General features: G+C 36.9%; 1 protein-coding gene across 1 annotated transcript in view; it reads left to right on the forward strand.

The window, feature by feature from the left end:
* The window catches only part of SPTA1 (spectrin alpha, erythrocytic 1), an 81,517-nt gene that overhangs the window by 53,884 nt on the left and 7,238 nt on the right, over positions 1-20,395 (forward strand). Inside the window, 11 exon segments of the mRNA XM_004027048.5 lie at positions 293-501; positions 1,649-1,769; positions 2,375-2,496; positions 3,731-3,863; positions 10,707-10,805; positions 11,399-11,567; positions 12,184-12,260; positions 15,213-15,422; positions 17,933-18,229; positions 19,061-19,173; positions 20,339-20,356. Coding sequence (XP_004027097.5) covers positions 293-501; positions 1,649-1,769; positions 2,375-2,496; positions 3,731-3,863; positions 10,707-10,805; positions 11,399-11,567; positions 12,184-12,260; positions 15,213-15,422; positions 17,933-18,229; positions 19,061-19,173; positions 20,339-20,356 — 1,568 coding nt within the window.

Consider the following 20,395-nt stretch of genomic DNA (forward strand, 5'->3'; position numbering starts at 1 on the left):
TTTTCTTTTTTAGTTGGGGAGAGAAGGCAAATACTGAAAACATCAGAAGGAGAAACAGGACACAGGCTAAATGTACAGTTTGAGTAATGTAGTCATGCTACCTCGATTACTCCCACATATGGCCCTTCTCCAACCTGAACATATGCTAACATGTATAACACATAATCAAACTCCATATCTTTAAAAGCAATCCCTTTGGCCCAATCTTTGAGCCAGACCAGCTGTTGTTAAAGTGTGGGATCTGAGTAATGCCTATACTATACTATTCACTGAGTATCCTGAGACTTTCTAGGATGCACTCAAGGACCTGAATACATTGGCTGCAGATTTGCTCTCCAGCGGGACTTTCAACGTTGATCAGATTATGGAGAAAACAGATGATGTCAACAAGCGTTTCCTGAATGTCCAAGACTTGGCAGCTGCACACCATGAAAAACTGAAAGAGGCCTATGCCTTGTTCCAGTTCTTCCAGGATCTAGATGATGAGGAATCCTGGATAGAGTATGTGCCACCAGCTCAAAAATGTGTGGATAATCCAAGCGAGTAGATAATCCACCAAACTTGTTCCAATTTATGCTGAAATGAAATGTGTAATTGTTTTTTGAAGATAGCATTACTTCATGTTTGCCTCAGCTTAAAGTTAACATTGGTTTTATTTTTCCCAAATTCCCTTACTGGATGCAAGCCAGAGAAAGACAGGTGTGGAGGAAGTGAGGAGCAGTTAGCATACATGACAGGAACAAAACTAAGAAGCCATCTGCATTTGCTCTATAGTTCATAGAATAATATGCAACACTCACAGAGACACCTGGACATTTACACAGCTGATCAGATCCTTGTCATTCTATATCCAGTGTATCTTATATGACACTACATTGAACACTCAATAGAGAATATTACAAAGTATCTGCCAAGGTTTCATTACTCATTCCATTTTTGTTGTAAAATATGATTTGGAAAATCTTAGCAAATTACAGTATTTTGCCTACTTCCCATTTAACCTGCCTCATCACGCTTCTCTTCTACAAAGCTGCTTGATTATTGTGAGTAATCAATAAATTAGAGGGAAGCACCATGCATAGGGCAACAAATAACATGTTTTAAAAACCTTTTTGGATAAGACCATAAGATAGAATAATCTTGTCCATGTAGTCTTCGACTGTACTTCGTGGTGATGCTCAAACCTTTTGCACTTGGAAGCATCCCAACTGCCATGACTCCTATGAAATCAGCTCTTTATACCCATTCTAGCTGAATTTACTATTGACATTAATAAATGAAAATAACAAAACCTGTGGAGGTCATATATAATTTTCACATTTTTTTGAAATAGGAAACATTAGTATATATTCTTGAGCAAAAAAGAGAAGATACGCAGGTGGACAAGCAAAGGGACTAATGGAAAGGCTGTTACAGTTGTGCCTATGGTGGAGATCAGTATGTTACTTTAATTTGTATTGGCTCAGTCAGAAGTTTTGCTGCAAGCCTCTTCCACTAATTATATTTTTGGTCATTGGCACCAGGGTATTACAGAATTTACAACCACCTCCCTCACCACCAGCCACACACATAGTCATAGAAAGCTATTGCTGTAGGATGACGTTAGATGTCTAGACTCCAAACTTTCTGTTTTCTTCCGTGATTTTAGGGAGAAGTTGATACGAGTGAGCTCCCAGGACTATGGGAGAGATCTTCAGGGCGTTCAGAACTTGCTGAAGAAGCACAAACGCCTAGAGGGGGAGCTGGTGGCACATGAGCCTGCCATCCAGGTAGGAATAGAATACCAGATCTGAAAATATAGAAATCATCCTATAGCAACCCCTTGTGTTACAGATAAATAAGAGGGTGCTACAAAATGTGAAAATAGGATGTCAAGGTCAGAGAGAGTTAGTCAAAGAGTTTACAAATATTCTTTTCTCTTCCACATTTAGTCTCCTATAAGTAGAAGAGTTCTGAACAAGAACCCATGCTCTTCCCTGGAAGGAGCACTCTTAACACTCCTGGGGAATGATTGACAATTGGGATGCAGGTTGGGACATCTGGGAAAACTGTACTTGAGTCATCTGGGAAGAAGGCAACTCTGGGTCTGACTTGGCAGCAGGGTCACTCTGTGACCATGAATAGACGAGAAAGCAGATTAGGGAGAGTAGACTAGTGCAAGTACTGATATATTTGCAAAATACTTGGGAAAGTTTAGCATAGAAAATCTTCTTGCAGCTTTCATCATTCTCCCTGGACTTTCAGGATCCTCACAAAGTCTCGTGGAGTTTATAAATAATCTGGAGGGTAGGATGGGCTAGATACTTTGCTCAGGGACTATGGCTAAATGGGGAGAGATTGTGGGGTAATGGAACATGCGGGGGTTGTCCTTCAGAATGTGCTGGATATGGCAGAGAAGCTGAAAGACAAGGCTGCTGTGGGGCAAGAGGAGATCCAGTTACGGCTGGCTCAGTTTGTTGAACACTGGGAGAAGCTCAAAGAGTTGGCCAAGGCCCGGTGAGTGGGGTACAGAAGGCTCAGTTTCCTTCCTGGATTTTGGATATTGGGCGGGTGTTGGGAGGATACTTAAGTGCCTGCTCAGCATTGTCTACTATCCCCAACTACCTATCTATCTCCTTAAGTCCCTTCTCAAATGACAAGTTTACCACAAAGCTTTCCTCCATATACCCCAGACACGGTGATCACTGCCTCTGTTCTAAATCTACCTCTCCTTCTGCATTTACATGCAGCTGTCTTTTATTATTGTTTTCCTGCATGTGTTATCCTTCCTATCAGGTTATTAGCCACACATCTGTTTTGCTTTATCTCCCAGTTTTCGTATTATATGCAGCCCTTAGTAATGTAAGGACAAATAATTATTTTTCCCTATAGCAATATAGCCAATTTGAACCACATACACAATGTATCAGTCCGTTCTCACATTGATATAAAGAACTACCTGAGACTGGGTATTTATGAAGAAAAGAAGTTTAATTCACTCAAAGTTTCATAGGCTGTACAGGAAGCATAATTGGGAGGCCTCAGGAAACTTACAGTCATGGCAGAATGCAAAGAAAGAAGCAAATCTTAGCAAGGCAGGGAGCGGGCAGGGGCGGGGAGAGTGCTAAACACTTTTAAACCATCAGATCTTGAAAGAACTCACTCACTATCATGAAAACAGCAAGGAGGAAATCTGCCCCCATGATCCAATCACCTCCCACCAGGCCCCTCCCCTGATACATAGGGATTACAGTTCAAGATGAGATTTGGGTGGGGAAACGGAGCCAAACCATACCACACGTATAGCCAAATATAACAATTTCTGTCTGTAGTTCCATTTTTCCTGGGGGGCTAAAAGGGAGATTCTGGCACTTTGTGGTGTCTTCATCATATACGAAAGAAGGCAGTGCTCACAGTAGAAAGAGACATTGTGTCACTGCTGATATTCTCCAACACTGAAGTCATCATTTCCCTTTTTTTGGTTAGGGTGGGCTTCCTCCCTCCAACAAAGTTTCTTAAGACAGTAGATGGTGCCACAAAATGAACTTCTAGAGCAGGCGTCTCCTCCATTTCACAGCAGATCTTCACCACTGAGCAGTAGGCACGTATTGTATTGTGTTGAGGCCCACTTCAACTGTGGCTGCCTTGTGAGAATAAGCTGGTCTGCCTGAATGAGATTGTGCCACCCCACTGTACTCCACTGCTTACCAGTTTGTTCTTATCCTCACTGGGGCTTACCACGTTGTTATAGAGGACTTAAGTTGGAAGAATCCCTAGAATACTTGCAATTCATGCAGAATGCTGAGGAAGAGGAAGCTTGGATCAATGAAAAGAATGCTTTGGCCGCCCGAGGAGATTCTGGAGATACATTGGCTGCTACTCAGGTGAGGAACAGGAAGAATGAATCAATTTTCTTCTCTTCAACTTGTTTATTTTCTTGGGTAGTCAGTGTTTTTACCTGTAATATTAGGACATTTTTCTGGTGAAAGAAGATGAAGGAAATACGAATAATCCTGACAGTTTTAAATACGGAAAATTAAAGTCCAAGCATGTAAGTGACTTGCCCAAGATTATGGAACCAATCAGGCATGAAGGCAGGACTCAAATCTTAATTCCATAATCTGTGATCTGTCTGTGAGTCAAAGAAATAATGGTTAAAGACCTTTCCTTACAAGTTAGATTCCTTGTAGATTATAGATTTTGAAAAGATTCCCTTAAATTTTCATGTTACCTTGATTTGGCAAAAAATCTTCTTATGTCTGGACATTGGCTGCAGTTTTAACAAAATATAATTTTAGGAAGAAGGGCTTACTGGACAAAATAGTTCCACAATTTATAGACATCCTTTTAAATGCAGGATTGGGTTTCTCTATAAAGAAATGAACAAGTAATCAGTGTGATCTTGAGTTAATGTAAATTTTCACAGCTTTTGAGAGTGATTACAAAACAATAATGTATTAGGAGTTTGGAAACTGTGCCTAGTAACCCTAAAAATTGGGAATTTACCAAGAACTCTTTGTAGAAATTAATTCACTTTAATATGATGATATAAGGAAAGGCTTAGACTTGCAAAAGATAACTTAAACCTATATAGCATATAATTCAAATTATCAGCTCATGTTATTTGTAAGTCTTTTGGATCATGCATGTGCACCCCACTGCACATGTTCAAGCATTTTAAGGCTTCCTATCAAATGCTCTCAAAGGCTTCCCTTTCTTTAAAACAGAACTTTTTCTTTTTTCTTTTCTTTTTTTTTTTTTTCGAGACAGAGTCTCACTCTGTCTCCCAGCCTGGAGTGCAGTGGCGTCATCTTGGCTCACTGCAAGCTCTGCCTCCCGGGTTCATGCCATTCTCCTGCCTCAGCCTCCCAAGTAGCTAGGACTACAGGCGCCTGCCACCACGCCAGGCTAATTTTTTTGTATTTTTAGTAGACAAGGGGTTTCACCATGTTAGCCAGGATGGTTTCGATCTCCTGACCTAGTGATCCATCAACCTCAGCCTCCCAAAGTGCTGGGATTACAGGCATTAAAACAGAACTTTTTATTTTGAGAATTATAGATTCACATGCAGTTATAAGAAATAATACAGACAGATCTCATGTCCTTTACCAAGTTTTCTCTAATGGAAACATCCAGAAAAGCAGTATATCATAAATGGGATACTGACATTGTCAAGATTCAGTTAAGATTCAGAAGGCTACCATCATCACAAGGATCACTGATGTTGCTTTTTTATAGCCACCTCCTCTTCCTGCCTCTTCAAACTGTGGCAACCACTAATCTGTTCTACATTTCTATAAGTTTGTCATTTCCACGCTGCTATACAAATGAAATCATATAGTATGTAACTTTTGAAGATTGACCTTTTCACTCAGCACCATACTCTGGTAATTAATTCTGGTTATTGTGTGTAACAGTAGTTCATTCCTTCTTATTTCTGAGCAGTGTCGTGGTATAAGTATATCACAGTCGAACCACTCACCTGTTGAGGGGCGTCTGGGCTGTTTCCACTTTTTGATGACTATGAGAAAAGCCACTATAAATATTCATGCACAGATTTTAATGCAAACATAAGTCTATTTCTCTGGGATAAATGTACATGACCCCAATCACTGAAGCATATAGTAACTGCCTATTTAGTTTTGGACCAAAAAAAAAAAAAAAAGCCAAATTGCTTTCCTGTTTGTATGGCTATAACATTTTGCACTCTTAACAACAATGCATAAATGATGCAGTTTCCCTATATCCCTGCTAGCATCCTGTGTTGTCACTACTTTTATTTTAGCCATTCACATAGATATATAATGATACCTCATTGTAGTTCATATGTGCATTTCCTTAATGGGTAATGATGTTTTACATTTTTTGTCATGTGTTTATTTAACATCTGTATTTTTCCTCAGTGAAATGTCTCTGTCTATTTTCTAATTGAATTGTTAGTTTGTTCATTTTGATTTGTTTTATTGTGACAAAAACACTGAACATGAGATCTACTCTCTTAATGCATTTATACATGTATAACATATTATTGTTGACTATAGGTACAATGTTGTAGGCTGTATAGAAATGCTCTTGAGTGTTTTCATCTTGCTTGACTGTAATTTATGCCTTATGATTAGTAAAACTTCAATTTTTTTCTCAGCCTCTGGTAATTAGCATTCCACTCTCTGATTTTATAAATTTGTCTACCTCATATAGGTGGAATCATGTAGCATGTATCTTTCTATAACTGGCTTATTTTGCTTAGCGTAATGTCCTCAAGGTTCACCTATGTTGTCAAATGTTGCATAACTTTCTTATTTTTTAAGAATAAATGGTATTTTATTGAATGAATATACCACATTTTTTTCATTCATTCATCTGTTGATGGACATTTAGGTTGTGTCCATATCTTGGCTATTGTTAATAATGCTGCAATGAACATATGGATGCTAATATCTTATTGAAATCATTATTTCCTTATCCTTTTGGATAAATACCCAGAAATAGAATTGCTGGACGATAGGTAGTTTTATTTTAAATGTTTTGAAGAATATTCATGTTGTTTTCCATAACAGCTGTGCCATTTTGCATTCCCACTAATAATGTGGAAGGGCTTCAATTTCTGCATATCTTCACTAACACTGGCCTTTTATGTTTTGTTAATAGCCATCCTGACAGGTGTGAAGTGATATCTCATTATGGTTTAATTTGCATTTTCCTAATGGTTAATAATGTGAAGCATCTTTTCATATACCTGAGGGGCATTTACATGCCTTTTTAGGGAAATTTCTATTCAACTTCTTAGCTCATTTTTATTATTTTTAAATTTATTTATTTCAATACTTTTTTAGGTACAGGTGGTTTTGGTTATATTGATAAGTTCTTTAGTGGTGATATCTAAATTTCTGGGACACCTATCACCCGAGGAGTGTGCACTATATCCAATATGTAGTCTTTCATCCCTGACCCCTTTCCCACCATTTCCCTCAAGTCCTCTAAGTCCATTGTATCATTTTAATGCCTTTTCATCCTCATAGCTTAGCTCCTATTTATAAGTGAGAACGTAAGACATTTGGTTTTCCATTCCTGAGTTACTTCACTTAGAGTGCCCCCCCAACTCCATCCAGGTCGCTGCAAACGCCATTATTTTGTTTTGTTTCATGGCTGAGTACTATTCCATGATGTACATATACCACATTTTCTTTATGTACTCATTAATTGGGCAATAAGTTGGTTGGTTATTTTTGCAATTGCAAATTGTACTGCTATAAACACAAGTATGCGTGTGTCTTTTTCATAAATGACTTCTTTTCCTTTGGATAGATACCCAGTAGTGGGATTGCTGAACTGAATGGTAGTTCTTTAAGGAATCTCCATACTGTTTTTTATAGTGGTTGTACTAGTTTACATTTTCACCAGCAGTGTAAGAGTGTCCCGTTTACCACATCCACACCGATATCTATTATTTTTTGACTTTTTAATATGGCCATTCTTTCAGGAGTAAGGTGATACCTCATTGTGGTTTTAATTTGCATGTCTCTGATAATTAGTGATATTGAACATTTTTTCATGTTTGTTTTTAGCCCATTTTTAAATCAAGTTATTAGGGTTTTTTACTTTTATTTTTTATTTACTTTTGAGTATTGAGCTATATTAGTTCCTTATGTATTTTAGAGATTAACCCCTTATTAGGGAAATCATTTATAAGTATTAACTCTCATTCAGTGGGCTGCCTTTTCACTCTGTTGATTGTTTCCTTTGCTGTGCAGAAGTTTTAGCTTTATATACTCCCATTTGTTTATTTTTTCTTTTTGTTGCCTGTGCTTTTAGTGTCATATTTATGTAATCATTGCCAAGACCAGTATCATGAAGATTTTACCCTACGTTTTCTTTCAGGAGTTCTATAGTTTCAAGACTTACATTTAAGTCTTTAAACAACTTTGAGTTGATTCTTGGGTATGGCATAAGGGTCTTATTTCATTATTCTGCAAGTGAAAAGCAGTTTTCCCAGCACTATTTGTTAAAGAAGCTGTTTATTCTCCATTGTATATTTTTGACACCCTTGTCAAAGACCAGTTAACTACATATACATGGGTTTATTTCTGGACTCTCTACTCTGTTTCATTCATCTATGTCTGCTTTTGTGCCAGTACCATACTCTTAATTATTGTAGCTTTTTAATGTATTTTAAAATCAGGAAGTGTGATTCCTTCAGCTTTGTTCTTCTTTGTCAAGATCGATTTGACTATTTGTGGTCTTTTCTGATTCCACATAAATTTTAGAATTGATTTTTCTATTTCTGTAAAAAATGTCATTGGGATTTTAATAGGGATTTCATTGACTTTGTACATCACTTTGGGTAGTATTCACATTTTAACAAAATTAAATCTTCTAATCCATGAATACAGAATATTTTTCCATTTGTTTGTGGCTTCTTTAATTTCTTTTATCAATGTTTTGTAGTTTTCAGTGTATGAGCTTTTCACCTCCTTGGTTACATTTATTTTTATATATTTTATTATTTTTGATGTGATTGTAAAAGGAATTATTTTCTTAATTTCTTTTTCAGATAGCTTATTGTTTACAATTTCCAAACCGACTTTTATGTTTTGAGTTTTATTCTGTAACTTTGCTGATTGGTTTACTAGTTCTAACAGTTTTTTATGGAGTGTTCAGAGTTCTCTGTATTTAAGATTATGTCACTTGCAAACAAAGAAAATTTTACTTCTTCCTTTCTTATTTAGATGCCTTTTACTAGGACTTCCGGTACTATCTTAAATAGAAATAGTGAGAGCGATTATCTTTGCCTTGTTCATAAACTTAAAGGAAAAGCTTTTAGTTTCACCGTTAAATATGATGTTAGCTGTGGGCTTTTTATACATGTACTTTATCACGTTGAAGTAATATCGTTCTGTTCTTAGTTTGTTGATGGTTTTTATCATGAAAGAGTGCTGAATTCTGTCCATTTTTTTTCAGAATCTATTGAGATGATGATTTAGTTCTATCTTTTTTTGTGTCAATGTGTCGTATCACATTTATTGATCTGCATATGTTGAACCATCCTTGCATCCCAGGGATAAATTCTGCTTGTTTGTGGTATATAATCATTTTAATGTGCTGCTGGATTCAATATTCTAGTATTTTGTTGAGGAGTTTTGCATCTATATTCAATAAGGATATTAGGGATATTAGGCCCTCTATATTCAGATAGATAGATAGAGAGAGAGAGAGATATATATTTTGTCTCTCTTGATAGATAGACCTATCTATCTATCTATCTATCTATCTATCTGTCTGTCTGTCTGTCTGTCTGTCTGTCTGTCTGTCTGTCTATCTATCTATCTATCTATTGAGAGAATTATCGCCTGCCTTTGGTATCAGGGTAATGCTGACTTTGCAAAGGTGTTTAGAAATGTTCCCTCCTCTTAAATTTTTTGAAACAGTTTGAGAATAATTGGTATTAATTATTTAAATGTTTGATTTAATTCATCAGTGAAGCCATCTGGTCTTGGGATTTTCTTTGTTGAGAGGTTTATTTCTGATTCAGTCTCCACAGTAGTTATAGGTCTGTTTGGACTTTCTTCATGATTTGGTCTTTGTAAGTTGTCTGTTTCTAGGAATTTATCTATTTTCTCTAGATATTCTGGTTTATTGGCATATAATTATTTGTAATCTTTTCTTGTGATCTCTTTTATTTCTTTGACAACAGTTCTAATGTTTCCTGTTTTATTTTTGAATTTATTATTTGAAAATAGAAGGTGAAGGTGAAGATGTTAAAGATACTTTATTTCATGCAGTATACATATATAAAAATATGATTCATTCAGGCTTTCAGTCATACAAAGTCAATCACCTTTCCAATATTCATTTACCATTTCTTCAAAAAATAAAATGTAATACAGTCATAATATATAATGTAGTCCATCTTGTTTTACAATGAGTAACCATCTTATTTTAGTGCCTCAACACCATGAACTGAAAGTTCTTTTATTTTCAATAGGGATTTTGCAAAAGTGTAATAGTCGTAGAAATCCTGTTTCTTCCTTTAACCTGAGTTACTATGTTGTATAGGAAAAAAATTGACAGAGTGCTTTTATGACAAGAGGGAGGTGAAGGCAGTAGTGGGAGCAGTGGCAGTGGTGGGTGGTCGTGGTGGTGGTGATTATGGGCTTCTATAGATATTTCTCTGGAAGGTACAACAGAAGACAAAGTACCACTCTTCATGCTTCAGCCTCACTTCTCTTTTCATTCTGCCAGCTACACAGACATCATGTTTCCAGAAAGCAGTCAGAGAACTATTGGAGTAATCGTCAATGGCAGCTCCATGTTCCCCTTAACTTCTCTTTAGGATCAGGACTTAGTTTAGGATGTTCTTGATACTAAATTTTTTTCTGCTAGACACATTGTTTCAGTGAATTAGATAAATCTCAATATGGAGGAATCTTTATATACGACCCCAGTCAAAACCCTCATTCCAAAATCAAAATAAGATTAGTCACATAATAAATTAGAAAGAGTGTCACTTGTATATCTTTGACTCTTTTTTCCAGTAAGTTGCACTCAGTGACAAGTGAGAATTTGAGAAAGCAATTGAGTATAGTTGTTCCAGAAAAACTGGGCATTCACCTAGTCTGCCAATTTCATTGAGTCAACCCTCGGGAATAATATACCAGTGAGTCTGAATATGAGTGAATATAGATTTTCCAGCTTTGGATATCTTGATTCTCACTGACTCATTTATGCAGAGCTTGCTAATGAAGCATGAAGCTTTGGAAAATGACTTTGCTGTCCATGAGACCCGAGTACAAAATGTGTGTGCACAAGGAGAAGACATCCTAAATAAGGTGAGCTAGTTCAGGAATTCCAGCTCAAACTTCCATTCTCCAAAAGGGACTGGCCCAAATGTAGAAATGCTGAGATCGTATGTAGAACTTTAACAATCTCTTCTAAACTGCCTTTTGTTGTTGTTGCGGTTAGCAAATAATTATCTACTCAATTGCTGTAATTCTTTTTTCAAGTTCTTATACATACACATTTCAGTTTTCCTTAAATCCTTTGTTGACATCTTGTTGTCCTATACAGAACATGGTGTTTATAAAAGTCTTATCACTAGCTTTGGCCATAGAATATTATAAGAATTTGAAGAAATTGCTTTCTAAGCCTCTAAGAGGAAAACAACACTGAAAGCTCTTTTAAATTTGAGAATCATTTCTTTTTTTAAATGTAGTTTTTAATAAATCCTCATTGATCTAACTGCTATATAAAGACCATTAAACAGAGATGACTCCCTACCTCCTAGAAACTTACACAAACTAAGACGGTCACACTTGGTTATATATTTGAAATGGGAGAGATGAGTGCTTTCTATTGGTACTAATGGATTCGCATTTCCAGCCCTGCACATTTATAAATATATTTGTCTCTCCCCTTCTCACAGGTGTTGCAGGAGGAAAGTCAGAACAAAGAGATTTCTTCCAAGATAGAGGCTCTGAATGAAAAGACCCCTTCTCTGGCCAAGGCAATAGCTGCTTGGAAGTTGCAATTGGAAGACGATTATGTCTTTCAGGAATTCAACTGGAAGGCTGATGTGGTAGAGGCTTGGATAGGTATGATGTGTCAGGTTCAGGGTCCCTTGGGTTTGAGAAATCCTAATAAATCCCATCCATGTGTAGAATGGTCTCTGGGACTTTTACTGTATGAAAGGAGGTGTTTCCATCACTACCCATTCCTATCCTTTCTGGACAGAATTACACTCATATTTGCACACACATACACACACACATAAACACACACACACAAAGTGAGAAAGAGATAGATATGATGATGCAGTAATTATGTACCGTAACTCCAGAAAACACATTTTTGGGGAATTGGAGATTTTGTGTGTGACATTCAGAAAGGGAAAGCCATAGCAAAATGTTCTAAGAAACAATCTAAAATGTTTGTTAGATTTACTTACAATTCATATCTAATCTACAATTTCCCTATTTTTTTCTATGAAGTACTCAAAAGCTCTCATGACCCTAGCTCTGTTTCATTAAGTTTTATCCTGCCTAGGTAGAAAAACGATCCATTGGTCCCACTGCTCACGTATTCCAATTAATCATCAACTTTGAGAGTCAAGAAGCTTTCTTGTTGTGTGTTGTAAATATTCCTTTTCTGCTTCCCAGGACTCAAACAAGACCAAATGTCTTTCTCTTCTTAATTATTTTTGCCTTTTAGCTGATAAGGAAACAAGCCTAAAGACCAATGGCAATGGTGCAGACCTTGGTGACTTCCTCACTCTCCTGGCAAAACAGGTGAGATTGATAGATGTTAGGTAAGCCCAAGACCTGATTCACACGGAAGCTCATCCTCCATGATTATTTATTTCTGAATTTTGGGATTTTATTGTCTGTAGCCTCGGTAAGATTTTCCCTTCTTAATATTAATAATTTCCTAATTATTATTTTTTCCCTCTCTCTCATGAATCTTGCTACTGGGTTTTCATCAATTTTTTTTTAGACAACCAACATTCAGCTTTTTAATTTTTCTCTGGGTTTTTTTTTGTGTATTCTATTCCATTAAAAGCTTTTTATATTATTATCTTTTTTTACTTTATTTGGAATTACTTTAATGTTTTCTTTTAATTTCTTGAGATGTACAATTAGATTATCAAAATTTTAGCCTTTCATCTTTTCTAACATATCGATTTTAAATATATAATTTTTCCCAAACAAAGCTTTAGCTGCATTTTGCAAATTTTGTCATTTCTTTTATCATTCAGTTAATCTTTTTTGAAATTTCTTATTTGGTTTATTCTATTATCTTTTTATTATTTGATAGTGTATTATTTAATTTCAAATATTTGGGACTTTTCTCATTATCTTTTTGACATTTATATCTAGTTTAATTCCACTGTATTTTAAAAATATATTCTATATTTTTCAGAAACTTGATTTATATCCAGCAACAGTCTATTTTATTGTATATTGTATGTACATTTGAAAAGAATGTGTATTTTGCAGTGGTTTATATTACCAACCAGATTTTCATTTTTAATCATGTTGTTTAAATACTTCATTATTTTTATAAATTTTGAGGATAGGCTAAAAGTTGTGTTGACATTTCGAATTGTGAAATCATCTTGACAGACTGATACTTTTAATTATAAAATGTTCCTCTTTATCTCGAACTACATTTCTTGATTTAAAGTGTACTTTTTCAGATACCAGTATACTGCACCAACATTTTTTTAGTGTCTGCAGAAATATCTATTTCCACTTTTTAGGGTTTTTTGAAACATTTTTATCTCCATATTTTGTATGTGCCTTTTGTAAATATTGTATAGTTGGATATTACTTTACCTAATTTGATAATTTTATGGAAAAAGTGAGTCTGTTTATATTTAAAGTATTATAATTAACTCATGAACTTTGGTTTAAAGCTATAACAACACCCTCTGCCATCCAACCCCTACTTTTTGGTCAGGGATTGAAATGATCCAGGACAAAATTTCAATTTCTTTGAAGACTCACCTTTTTTACTTTGCCTCTGTGGCCTTTCAGGCATTTCAGTGGAAGCCCTTTAACCAGGGCTGCTCCTACCTGATGGGTCCTGAAGTCAGCACTGTGTCACTACTGAAAATTCTAGTTAGGATTTTACATTTTTAGCTACCATTTCTGCTTGGCTTCTAGACTTGTGCACTATACAGTTTTGGCATCTAAAATGCTTTGAGGGGAAAATACAATATTGACTACTTTTCTGCAGTTTCCTTATTATAGCCCCTCAAATCCTGGCTGACAGTTACCCATTATGCCAAGTTATGTCTCTTTAGCTCCATGAGATTGTCTGTAAAATCAAAAACAAGTTAGTTACTTCCTAAATACAATGAGAGTACAGGCTTTGGGTAAATATACTAATTCCAAATGGGATAAATTGGCCAAAACAAAGGGCTACAGGCCTCATACAAGTCTGAAATCCAATAGGACAGTCATTAAACCTTAAAGTTCCAAAATGATCTCTTTTGACTCCATGTCCCACATCCAGGGCACACTGATGCGAGGGGTGGGCTCCCATGGCCTTGGGCAGCTCCACCCCTGTGACTTTGCAGGGTACAGCCTCCCTCCTAGGTGCGTTCATGGGCTGGCATTGATTGTCTGCAGCTTTTCCAGATCCATGTTGCAAGCTGTTGGTGGATCTACCATTCTGGAGTCTGGAGGACACTAGGCAGTACCCCAGTGAGGACTCTGTCAGGGGCGGGTGTTCCAATCCCACATTTCCCTTCTGTGCTGCCCTAGCAGAGGTTCTCCATGAGGACTTTGCCCCTGCAGTAGACTTCTACCTGGACATGTAGGTGTTTCCATACATCCTCTGAAATCTACAAAGCTCCCAAACCTCAATTCTTGACTTCTGTGTACATGGAGGCTCAATGCCACATGGAAGCTGCCAAGTCTTGGGGCTTGCACCCTCTGAAGCCATGATCTGAGTTGCACCTTGGCCCCTTTCGGCTACAGCTAGAACAGCTGAATGCAGAGCACCGAGTCACTAGGCTACACAAATCAGGGAGCCCTGGGCCCAGCCCAGGAACCCCTACCTGTTACCCAGTTCCAAAGTCACTTCCACATTTTCAGGTGTCTTTATAGTAGCACTCCAGTCTCTGCTGTACCAATGCACTGTATTAGTCTGTTCTCACACTGCTAATAAAGACATACCCAAGACTGGGTAATTTATAAAGAACAGAGGTTTAATTGACATATTTAACATGGCTGGGGAGGCCTAAGGAAACTTATAATCATGGCGGAAGGGGAAACAAACACATCCTTCTTCATAAGGCAGCAGAAAGAAGTGCTGCACAAAAGGGGGAAAAGCCCCTTATAAAACCATCAGATCTTGTGAGAACTCACTCACTATCACAAGAACAGCATGAGAGTAACTGCCCGCATGATTCAGTTACCTCCCACTGGCTCCCTCCCACGACACATGGGGACTATGGGAACTACAATTCAACTTGAGATTTGGGTGGGGACACAGTCAAACCAAACCATATCAATTAATTTTATACCTAACATAAAATCTAATTGTAAAATATACATAAACTGGAGCTTTCAGCCCAAAATGTTTGCTTACATCTCTAAGTTATATTTCCTTTTTCTTAATCATCATCTTAATTCTTGCCTAGCCTTATCTATGACTAAAATCTGGTGGAACCCAGATGTGAATGACCCTTGCACCGTTTTCTTGTTCATGGCCTCTCTCCTGATCTTTCTCAGGACGCTCTGGATGCCAGTCTGCAGAGTTTCCAGCAAGAGAGACTTCCCGAGATCACTGACCTGAAGGACAAACTGATTGCTGCTCAACACAACCAGTCTAAAGCCATTGAAGAGCGTTATGCCGCCCTGCTGAAGCGCTGGGAACAGTTGCTGGAAGCCTCGGCAGTCCACAGACAGAAATTGCTGGAGAAACAGCTGCCTCTACAGAAGGTTTAAAAAAATTATGAGGCATGATCAGTTCTCTGTTACCTGTGTATTAGCCATGAAATTAGGAAACAGATATTGGAAACTCGGTTTGGATAATACAAAAACCTTTTATTGCATTGAAAGATGTTGGGAAGACATTCTTACTGAGCAAAAAGTAGATTGAAAAGAAGCTTTAAAAAAATTTTTTAGATTGATTGATTAGTTGCATAACTAACTTGAGATGGAAGCCAGGCAAACATAGTGGAAGAGGTGGATGGAACAAGAGGATGGGAGGTCTTTGTGTATGATAGAATTAAAACTGTCAGGCAAAAGTCAAGGTTGTCCCTGTACTTTTCCTAACCCAAATAAAAGGAGCACTGGACAAGTTGTCATAAAACATGTTCTCACCTTATATCAAGCTTTCCTAGGTTGAAGACCTTGTAAAAGTCACTTAATATCTCTAAACCTTGATATCCCCATTTAGAAAATGGAGTGGCATCACCATTCTATTCTGCCTTTCTGTTATTACTACTAAAAAAGATAATGAATCTAAAAGCGTAATAATTCCATATTATTACATTATTACATCCATATAAATATGTATGGATGTAATATGTATGTATTAATAATACATAATTATACATACATTATATGTACATAAATATATGTACATTAATAATACATAATAAATATGTATGATTAATATGGATTAATATAATGATGTAACATTATTACATTATTACATCCATATAAAATTCCATATAAATATGTAATCAAAATGTTCCTTCAAATGTTGGCTGCTAAGGCATTGGATGTTGATCATAAAAATATCAATAATGGAAGGAGGCCAGGTGCAGTGGCTCACGCCTATAATCCCAGCACTTTGGGAGGGCAAGGCAGGTGGATCACTAGATCAGAAGATCAAGATCATCCTGGCTAACACGGTGAAACACCGTCTCTACTAAAAATACAAAAAATTAGCCAGGCGTGGTGGCGGGCACCTGTAGTCCCAGCTACTCAGGAGGCTGAGGCAGGAGAATGGCATGATCCCGGGAGATGGAGCTTGCAGTGAGCCCAGATCGCGGCCACTGTACTCCAGCCTGAGCGACAGAGCAAGACTCCACCTCAAAAAATAAATAAAAGGAAATCAGAATGGTCAGTGGAATTACTGAGCACTCCTAGACCCTAAGAATCATTGTACTTGGTAACAAATTAAGTCAAGGAGTTAGGGAATTTAGGAAATAACACACGAGTAAAAGTCAGATCAGAGTCTTAGTTAATTTCCACACTTTTGAAAAACATAGGGCCTACATCAAATAAATCTTAGGTGAAAAATTAAATCAATTAAGTGGGCAACTTTACACATATATGTGCATTCTATATAGGAAGCTCCTTCATATTTTTAATCTTCTTTTTAAAAAAATTTCAAACTGCTATGAGTTTTGTTTATTTTCTGATTACAAGATATTTATAAAATATTCACTCAATCTATAACATTATGAATAAGATATTAAATACTTTATAGGTTTCTGTGTCCTTTCTGTGTAGAGGTCATGTTAATTTTCTCTGTATTGATCTATTTTGGCATATAGATTGCTGAAATGAGTACAGGGTCAGATGTAACGGTTTAATACCTTTGAAATCCTCCCTCCATTTGGGCCAGTTTTCTTCTTTTTAATTCTTGTATTTGGGAATGAAAAATTCATTTTTATGTTTGCTCAAGACAAACCTCTTTAGAAGTACTATCTGCTGACACAAAATCTGTGATGTATTTTAAGTATAAAAGTATCTTTGATCACTTGCTGTTTGAAAAAATTCATGCTTTTTCTGTCATTCAGTAATACAGAAAATTCAGAGCTATTCAGAGCACTTGGATAATGCCAGACAGTAATACAATGATACATATATTTGTGCTAAGGATACAGGTTAGAGGATAGAAAATAAGTTTAAGCAGTGGTTTGAAAAGCTTCGGGCATAAAATGAGGCCTGAACAAGGTTTAAAAGGAAGGTAGGAAAATGACATAGCCTTGTCAAAGAGAAGTCAGCTGGGTGTGGTCTACAGAAGCTTGTAGGATAATAAGATAAAGGAGATAACAGATTTTCTTGGTTTGTTTATTCAATCATTATTTCATCCATTCATTCAATGCCTTTTTTTTTTTTCATGTTTACTACCTGCCGGGTAGAACTGGAGGATAGACTTTAGAATAAGAAATCATATAATTGAAAACTACCTTTGCTACTTTTGGAATTTTAAAACTGAAATAATTTTAGAAATAATTCGACCTCCCTCATTTGTAAATGATGGAAGACTTAAACAATTTCACACAATGAGAAAATGCCAGAACCAGGGCTCGTACCGCTAACTCACATGTTCAACCATCAAAGTACACAGTCCCTATTGGTTTTAGTTCTGCCCTTTTAGATTGGTGGCCCTGCAGATATTTAAAGACAGGCATTATTTTTATCCTCAATCTTCTCTTCTGCTGAGAGGCTTTATCAGGAAAGATGGTAGTGTCTTTTTTTTCTCTCTGCAGGCTGAGGACCTGTTCATGGAATTTGCACATAAGGCTTCAGCTTTGAACAACTGGTGTGAAAAGATGGAAGAAAACTTGTCAGAGCCTGTGCACTGTGTCTCCCTGAATGAAATTCGGCAGCTGCAGAAAGACCATGAGGACTTCTTGGCCTCCCTGGCTGGGGCTCAAGCAGACTTTAAATGTTTGCTGGAGCTAGACCAGCAGATTAAGGCCTTAGGTGTGCCTTCCAGCCCTTATACCTGGTTAACAGTGGAGGTGCTGGAAAGGACCTGGAAGCACCTATCTGACATCATTGAGGTAACCTGGAACACGGCAGAAACTTCCTTTCACTACAGTGAACATAACCACTATATTATCCAAGTAAATAGACTTTTGACATAGAAGGAACACTATTAATAACTATACTGGGACAGAAGTCATGAAACATGACTGTCTAAGAAAAACCGGAAAATATGTTTATCATAGGTATACCCTATGCCCCATAATTTGGGCAGTTTCCTGTTTTTGAGTATTGAACAATGATTCTGAGAAGCAAACAGAAGCCCCAAGACATGGTTCTAATGATGAGCTATGAAAAGTTCATGAGGCTTTATATGTATTCATTGTCTACATATCCCCCTCATTCAAGACATTTTCTTTTTTATACACACCTCCAAAAGTGCCTTGCTACGTATGTATTTTTAGCTTTTGTCTGTGTTAATAATGTTCATTATTGAAACTATGAAACATAAAAAAGTGTAATAGAAAACTAACCGCAATGTCACCATTTTTAGATAGTAACTATTGTTTCTAAGGGTAGCAGGCCCTTTAAGGCTGCTTTTGTGTTCATTTAAATTAAATTTCCCCAAAAGAAATTATAAACAGGGGAGGTTTGCTTTGATTACTAGCTTACTTGTTATGGGACTTGGTCTTAGAGGACCTTGCAAGTACTCTTGGGAAATACACAGGCTATCTTTACATTTTAGAGGTGAGAGAGGTTGACTGCATGAAATATGAGCACACAGGCACATAACTGTGGAAGATAGGTTAGACTCGAGAGAGGAAAGATATGCAGTTAAGCCTACAAACCAATTCTCTTATGGCAAAGAAAGGCCTTCAATGTCAGTTGTCTGTGATTTGGGGTTTTAGGAACGGGAGCAGGAGCTGCAAAAGGAAGAGGCAAGACAGGTCAAGAACTTTGAGATGTGTCAGGAGTTTGAACAGAATGCCAGTACCTTCCTTCAATGGATCCTGGAAACCAGGTGTGCTATGCTACATCCCAAACCATGACCCCTGTGCCACCACCATTTGCCATAGGGATGAAATACATGTTTGAAGGGAAGAGGAGAGACTCTGACAGCATGTATTCTGCCCTAAAATCCCCATATCTTGCCTATGCTTCATATTTGGAGTTGACTGTTTTCTGAATCAATTCTTGGAAAACCAAGAAATCACAATTTCATCCTGCTGCTTATTATGTACACTTCTGTATTCTCTCCTTGATACTCTCAGCTTTCTTTCTGTTGCCTGTAATTTCAGCCCAAAATAATAACAATTTCTTATGTTTGCATGCCATATTGCACTTTACAGAGTACTTCCATATCCATTACCTCACTTAACTGTCAGAGCAACCTTGAAAAGCACACAGAGTAGCTCTTATTAGCTCTGTTTCCAAGTGTGGAAAGTTCAAGTAGATAAATTTACTTGCTCAAGGTCACATATATATTTACTGGCATAACCAGAAGCAGAATCTTCTATGAATACCTCATATGAAGCTATTCTGTTGTGTACCTACTAAAGTTCTAATGAGAATCAAGTGAGATAATTTATGTTAATTGTGCTTATTAATAGCAAACTGTTCTGTACCTGAAGATAACATATGTCACATCTTCTGGGGTAAATGACCTAGAAAAAGGAGACTTAGAAGATGTAATATATTAGAATACATGGTCAAAGTTGTATCCAGTAGGTGTGTCAAAACTGTGGTGTTTTGAGGGTTCATGTGGTGGTTTAGATAATTCATGATATATACTTTTCTACATACTCACTGACAACGATAAATGAACAAAAAGAAATCCTATACCATGTCTAAACCATCTGACAGAAGGCAGAGAAGACACAGAACACCCTTCTCTTCCTCTTTTCTTGGTGACTTCATCACATCCTGGCAATGTGTGTCCAACACTAAGCATATTCCTTGACATTGGTGCTCCTTGTCTTGAAGCAAGGAGCTTTATGGGAGACTCTGATCTTCTCAGAGTGGGAGAGGCCTTGGGAACCAGTGGGTGGACAGATTCATGTTTTGTGGCAACGAAAGATTTAAAATGTTTCATAAATCTGAGGAAATGAGATCTTTAAAGTAATCCATTTTAACATATCATCTCCCTTTTCTCTCATGCGATTCCTGTTCCGGACCTCCATGTCCAGGGCTTACTTTCTGGATGGGTCAGTATTTTATGTTATCATCATGTTTGTTTTATTATA

The sequence above is a fragment of the Gorilla gorilla genome, chromosome 1 (assembly GCF_029281585.2).
Source record: "Gorilla gorilla gorilla isolate KB3781 chromosome 1, NHGRI_mGorGor1-v2.1_pri, whole genome shotgun sequence".
Lineage (NCBI taxonomy): Eukaryota > Metazoa > Chordata > Mammalia > Primates > Hominidae > Gorilla > Gorilla gorilla.